Consider the following 7,687-nt stretch of genomic DNA (forward strand, 5'->3'; position numbering starts at 1 on the left):
CTATAGTATCATATTCAACACTTATTATTTTAACCATTGTTTTTAACGTGCAGTCGTCGGGCAGGGGCGGGTGGCTACCACTCACAGCGCTCCTGTAGGGAGGGCGGCGGGGGCGCGGCGGTGCGGCCGCAGTCCAACTACTACGAGTACGAGAGCGCGCCGCCCCGCCGGCCGGGCAAGCTCTCCCACTACCACTGACCACGCGTGCCCACACACGCTACACACGCTACACACGCGACCCACGCATGCCTGCGTACACTCCGCCAACGCCGGCCTGCTCTGGATCCACGAATGGCTGGTACATGAAACTCCTGTTGTTTTCCAGTTTACCTGTTAAGTTTTCGTCTGCCGTTTTCTTTATGGAGGTAGTCTAGCTGAAAATTAAATCAATAATTAGTGTTATTTGAAAGTTGTTATTGAATTCCATAAAAGTCCGTTTTTTTTCACGGCTAGACAACCTCTAGGTTAATAATTAACTTATCTTAAAGTTCTAAATCCGTTATTTTAAGGACTTTTCGAGGCACATTAGTAGGTCCCGAAGTGAGGCGAAGTATCAGATCTCATTTTAATTGGCGATACTACTAAGTACCATTACATCGTTTCTGTAACGCTATCTCCCGTCGATTCCTTAATCGTTAGTCGCTTCGAGTGCCTTCACTGAGACTGAAATCTTAGCTTTTTCATCGCGAAAACAATTAACAGCTATTGTTCTAGTATTTTTGTATAAATAATAAAGTAACATTGTTAAGAATGTTGTTTAAAATAAATCTGTAAAGAGAGGGTCAAATGTTAAAACTAATGATCATTAAAATGTTTAAAATAACACAATTGAATGAAAAGATGTGTCGACGACATTCGGCGCCGAAGTCCAAGTGTTTCATTAATAAATTACCGAATATTCTAGATGATATTTCTACCGTATTCATAACATAATTATTTGTGGTTCACTTCGCTTTAACATACTTACTTGGATCCAAATGCTATACTACTGGGTTCTGCAAACTCCATGTAAAGTTTGGTCATTGTATCGACACATCTTTCCCAAACAAGTACACAAAGATTAAATATTTACAATGAATTTTCACTTCCCAAAGGTTACAAATTGACCTTAGAATAATTAATCCAATAATCAGTACTAACTGAACGAGTCAGTTTCTTCTGTTATATTCAAGTGATGTAACATTTCGAATCTACTTCTATTATTAAGTTCATTTACGACTAATGTTAAAGGCATTACGTTCCTGTTTTCTCGAACATTCGCTCGTTGGAGGGAGACGTTAAAATATTATTTTTTCACATTCATCTGTTATATTAGATAAAGGTTTTAATATCTTTTTTACGATGGAAATTTCACATTGTTTGAACTAGTAATGATGGCTGTTCTATTGTTTATTAATCTAATTAATTATGGCCATTCTAATTAGAGGATAGTAAATGTCTTTTAAATATCGTGATGTTCATTAGTAGAACGTCTAAAATGAATAATATTTTCATTTCTCTTTCCGACGCTGAAAGTGCGAGGAACATAGACAATGTAATGCCCGCTCTAAGTTCTAGAGACTCTTATTTATGCCTATTTTATTGTAGATGGTGGTGCCATCGACACGCTAGATATAATTTCGTCTCAACGTTACTGTACTTATTACATTTTATGATCTGTGCTGTCATAAAATAGCTGTTATGTCAGTGATTACACCACACCGTGTTATGAATGTATATGACTCTCCGTGACACTGTGTAGAGCGAGTTATATGCTTCACAATATGGTGATTATACTGAGGGACCTGTACGAAAATATGAACTTATCAAATATACTTATTACATAAATTATGATAATATACATAAGGGTGCTGTCACACTCCACATCACGTAAAAACTTTGTTGAACCGACAAGTAGTGTATCGTGTTTTCGTAAAAGGTCTCAAACGTACTATGTAGGTACATGTACATTCCTACTTACGTTGTTAGTAAGTTTATGAAAGAAGCTTTAAAGTGTAGATTAGATTTATAATTAAGTTTATTCAAATAAATCTGATAACATTTACGTGTGACTGAGTAATTTATATCACTGAAATGATAACTATTCGTAACGTATGTATGTATGTAATCGTGTAGACTTTCTACGTCTTCAATGCAACAATGATAATGTATTCAGACTGTATTAACTCGATTTCGTAATGTTAATTTCCATGTTTTGTGATATCTATCGGTATTTAGTGGCTAGCCCGCGTCCGGGCACGGTAGTGATATGACTAAGATTATCCTTACTTACACTATTACATATTGTAGACATTTTTAATGTATATATAATTTCTAGGTGTTCTACGAGATTAATTTTGTATAGAGAAGTAGCTTTTATATTTTCATCAACATGACTTAAATTTAGTGAAATGAACAAGTTGTTTAGATATTAATCACATTGCAAATGGATATTTGCACCTAAGTGCCCATAATTTGTACATATTTAGACGTTCTACAACGTCAACGCATAACATGGTCTTCTATGTGACGTTACGCATCAGATAGAAGAACATGTTATAATGAAATACATAAATACAATTCGGACATTCAATGTATGTAAAACTAAATAAAACAAATGGTATTATGCGACTGGCTTTTATTTTACGAAAATTCACGACATCATAAAAACGTCTTGCTAATTAGTGAGAGGTCACTGCATCCGAGTTCAAAATAATAGAGGTGTGTTACACGTGTATGGCTAGATAACCAGAAACAATAATATCATAGATTTTCATTCTTCTTGCGTCTTTGTCATGTGTAAGTAATAATGCCTATTAGCACTTAGCGTGTTCTCGGAAGCTATTCTCCTAAGGTTAGCTCCATGACCTGTGTGCTTTAGGTATTCCCGGATACGTAGGAATTTTGTCTCACGTCCGGTCGTGACCCTGTAATTGTGTGTTTGCGTGACAAGACCCGAGGGCCCTTTGCGACCTTCATTATGTGCAAGCTCCGTACGTAACTGTCTTTGCACGAAAGAATACACATGTACAAAGTGTACTTCCCCCGTTCTAGTTATGTGGTATGTGATCCGACTGTATTCATTGTCATCCGATGCTTTTTTAGGAATGTTACTTTGCCCTTACATTCAGGATGAAATTAGGTACCTCATAATTCATAAAATATTTTGTATGGGTACAAGAAATACGCATTCTCGCAGAATGGATACAGTCCGAAGCATAATCTCTCTACGTTAACTTTATGACTTGCCATCAACGATATCGAAGGCATTAAGTACCTAAAATACTCTTGCTAAAATTAATAGCCAATCGATTTAGCTTAGTGAATTAACTTGATGTTGATAGAAAACAAATATTTCACAAAAGATAATTGTAACTTCTTTTAAATGTTGCGTCTAATCTAGTTCAAATGTCTTAACAACGATACGTTAGCGACAAAAAGACCTTCCTATCGTCCGCTCTAATTACATTTAACCGATTAAACGCCATATAAAACCGGTTGAGCACGTGGAAGGGACTTACCCGTTACACTTCACCTATTTACGTCTACACGCATTTGCAATTGAAATCACTTGTCATGTCATATAATCCCAGCTCATTACGTGGGATGTCGTGCAGTCATCGAGCAGCGTTTATCTTCTACTCGTTAGAAAGGGCAAGGTCGGGCGTCGCGTGCCCGTTACACTTTATGGCGGATTGTTTGTGCGGCCGCCCTTTGTCGTGGCCTTAGGTGGCCTTACACCAGTGCCACCCTGTACGCCACCGGCCTCCGGTAAATGGTTTTCTGAACTAATAAAATGTTTATAGGTAGCCCAAATTGCCCGCGTCGACGGTTTCGAAGACCTAAAGGAGGACGTGTTGCCACTTAGGTGAATATTTCCGGATCGTTAACAAATACTGGGCGTTGAGCTTGCACATCCTTGTGCGTGGGAGCTATGGTAATTCGCAATTGACGCTTGTTTTGTTTTTGTGGTAGATAATAGATTTTTAACGTTTGAGTTCACAGACATAAAAGTTATGTTTTTACCAAAGTAGCAGCGAACTAAGGAAATATTAATTACAAGCCTGCTATGGTGGTTGTAGCACACGCATTAAGGTTTTTTGTATTTATTTATATCAAACTTCAAAGCTACCGGCATTAGTTAATCTATGGTAATAAGATAGATAGGTAGTTGGGAAATGTTGTACTTAAGTGGATGTGGTTACACAGTGTGTGCGGTATTTGTATAATATACCTGCGAATGAAAAGGCTTGTCTTGCTAGGGTGTGTATACGTATGGTATCTTTGTTGGCCGTTGAGTAATTAATGTCTTTAGGGTCAAGTGTTTACGACAGAGCCTACAACATAAGCCGCTAAACCTGCATAAATTCCACATAAATTATAATCCGGTAAAACCCACGTTGAAACACCGTCTCATTATTATTTATAGTGGTTAACTGATCGTTTAACAGACCGCAGACCATGCAGTTCACTGTAATCAATAGAATATTGAGGCTTTATCTTATAAAATTTAGATTATGTGCGTATATTGTCAGGTGCATTTCCACTGTTATTGGCCAGTGTTAGGCCGGTTCTAAGAAGCAGTGGGTCTGGCCGTGAAACCCCATGACGTCAATCGAATAAGGTCGCGACTCACGACGTGGACACACCAACACCTGAGATATATTATTGGATGCCAATTAAACTATATTTAGAAATGTGTGGGAAATTGAGGCTTACTTTTGCAGGAAACGGCTTGCGAAAAAATATATTTTCTCACGATATGCAGGCCTTTAGTAGAATATTAACTACCCTTCAGCTTTCGTATTAAATATGACAGAATGAATCAACACAGCAGATGGATTAATTAAATCAGCATCAGTAAGTAGCTGCTCAAAGAGAATGTCATTAATCAGTAATTTGAGTGTTCGTAAGATTTATACGAGAACATTATAAATATTATACCTAAGTACACTCTACTTGAGATCAATTTATTAATATTTAAATCAGGGTGACCTCAAAATGTACATTTCATATTAAAATACGTATTTTGATTTCAGCTACATATAAAGGCATTGCGTATTCATAAAATTAAGCCAGTGTGTCGTTTCCAAACCACGTCTTAAGTTAGCTTCATCAAGCCGGTAATCAATAAAGATATATTATTAGTAGGTATGTTTAGTTTTAGTCTTGTGCAGCTACCTTTACTTGTATTTTTCCATACAAACAAATCTACCAGTTTTTTATTAACTAAATCTGTGATGTGTAGTGTATTTATGAACTTTTTCTTTGCTATATTTAGATTTAATGTCGAACTACCTACGTATGATTAATCTGTGTAGACAAAATAAATTTATATGCGGTTATTTCTGGTTTTGCTTGCCAACATGTTTATCAAAATAAAAATATAAAGTAAGTCATTATGTTTTTAAAACAGTATAGCTCGTCGTTTGTCTTGTCATAGACTAGCAAGACACAATATTGTTGTTTGGAGTAAGTGCCTTTAAAGTTTGAAATATACCTAGGAAATGTACGAGCAAGGACCGATGCCTCGCCAAAATATTATATTCCCAAGTAAGTACATAACAATTCATTTTGTGTAGTTCTGCGCGTGAGATCACGTCGAGCGGACACGCGTGCGCCCCACTCCGCTCACCGCGTTATCGTTATTTGTTTACGCGCTCAGTGACAACTTATCTCCACACATTGCGCTAAATTATTTTAACAGGGTTACTCCTGGCAACAGGAAGCCCTCTAAACAAAAATGAATACAACCACAACGTCCCAAAATACCCCAAAGTCCCAAACACCTACAAGCTATGCCAACGTAACATCATCTACTCGTTTCCCCAAAAAGGATCAAGCCGTAGTAATTGAATCTATTGATGGAATAACACTTCGAGAGTATCTTATCGGATTGTCGGCACTGACACCTGCTTCAACAATACGATTCATATCCCGTATTTCAAACAGCCGCATATGTATTTATCTTGATTCCAAGAAAACTGCTGACCACCTGATAGATGAGAAGAAGAACTTAAAAATCCAAAATCATATTCTTGAAATAAAACCGTTAATAACCAGAAACAAAAGAATAATTTTATCAAATGTTTGCCCCGTTATACCCAATTATGTCATCGAACAAAAATTTCAGGAAATAGACGTTAAAATAATGTCACCCATAACTTTTATGAAAGTTGGAGTAACCGACCCGGGTTTTACCCACATATTAAGTTTTAGAAGACAGCTATTTGTAAGTCCAGAAGATGAAGTACGTCTACCAGATTCAATACAATTACAGTTTGAAGGAACAAATTACTGGATTTACTTATCGAATGATTCCTTAAAATGTTTTTCTTGCAATACTATAGGCCACCTGGCTAAAAACTGCCCACAAATTAAGGAAATAGTACAAACAGCTTCTCCAGATATGGTCGAACAAACAGCGGATGAGTTACAGATAATTTTCAACAGGAACGACGACCTCACAGCTAACACACTCACCCAAAAAACATCACAAGAGTTCCCTCAACCCTGTGAAATACCCAAGGGCAAAAAAAGAATTCATTCTCCAACCACCAGTGAATCCTCCAAGGCTTTAATAGAGAAACCTATTGCAACTATAGATGAATCAAAAAGATCAGAAATGGATTCAGATGAAACCGGTAGTAACTTTTCATTAGAAGAAGATGAAATAAAGGTTAAATCGAAGAAAAAAGTGAAAGTTGACCTAAGGACAGAAGAAGAAGTTTGGAAAGACATCGAAAACAGCATGGCGGAATTAAGTGACGAACATACATTTCCTATAGATTTAGACCAGTTCATAAGCTTACTAGAAAATTCACGAGGAAAACAAAATATCAGGGAATTAGTTTACTCTTATACAGATAACATTAGTAACTTAATCAAAATGTGCAACAAACTTCACTGTAAAATGAATAAAACCTTAAAAAATAGATGTTCCCGATTATCAAAAAAGTTGCATGAAATGTTAAACCTTACTTCAATATCTTCTAGTTCTACAAATAAATAGATATAAGTATTTCATATACAACTTAATTATAGTAGGTTAAGTACGTGCGCTTAGATTGTATCATAATAAATGGATATATTACAATGGAATGTAAATGGTTACTTTAGGCGTATAGAAAATATTAAACTGCTTATTCATAAATTCAGTCCAAGTTGCATATGTTTGCAAGAAACTAACTTCACTTCTAACTATTGTGCATTCTTAAATGGATATGAGAGTTTCTTTAAAAACCGTTCGTATGGCAATCGAGCAAGTGGGGGCGTAGCGATATTCATTAAGTCTCATTCTTTAGCTGAAGAAGTACCTTTAAATACAAGTTTAGAAGCAATAGCAATAAGAATTAAGTTTCCGATAAGCCTTACAATATGTAATGTGTACCTTCCCAATAGTATCCCACTCAACATAACAGAATTAAATAATCTCATTAATCAATTTCCTACACCTTTTATCGTTTTAGGCGATTTCAACAGCCACCATTCTTACTGGGGCTCTGATAAATGTGACACAAGGGGTAAAACGATAGCTGATTGGTTAGACAAACAGGATAATGTATTATTATTAAACAATGGTCAACCTACTCACTTTGATAGTAGCACCGGTCTAACTAGTAATATAGATTTAGCTTTGGCTTCACAAAATATAGCTTCTTATTTTGAATGGAACGCCTTAGACGATTTATATGACAGCGATCACTTC

At 36.3% G+C, this 7,687-nt stretch overlaps 1 protein-coding gene across 9 annotated transcripts in view; it reads left to right on the plus strand.

Annotated features, from left to right (window-relative positions):
* LOC142972448 (uncharacterized) overlaps positions 1-2,607 on the plus strand; it is a 54,354-nt gene extending 51,747 nt beyond the window's left edge. For 4 of the 9 annotated variants that reach the window (XM_076113574.1, XM_076113573.1, XM_076113575.1 and 1 more), the window contains one exon: positions 65-2,607. In XM_076113574.1, coding sequence (XP_075969689.1) covers positions 65-337 — 273 coding nt within the window. In that variant the 3' untranslated portion in view covers positions 338-2,607. Of the gene's footprint in view, positions 1-53 lie in introns of all 9 variants that reach the window. The other 5 variants (XM_076113581.1, XM_076113577.1, XM_076113579.1 and 2 more) reach the window with 3 other exon arrangements.
* The last annotated feature ends 5,080 nt before the right edge of the window (positions 2,608-7,687 follow it).

Source organism: Anticarsia gemmatalis, chromosome 4, assembly GCF_050436995.1.
Source record: "Anticarsia gemmatalis isolate Benzon Research Colony breed Stoneville strain chromosome 4, ilAntGemm2 primary, whole genome shotgun sequence".
Classification (NCBI taxonomy): domain Eukaryota; kingdom Metazoa; phylum Arthropoda; class Insecta; order Lepidoptera; family Erebidae; genus Anticarsia; species Anticarsia gemmatalis.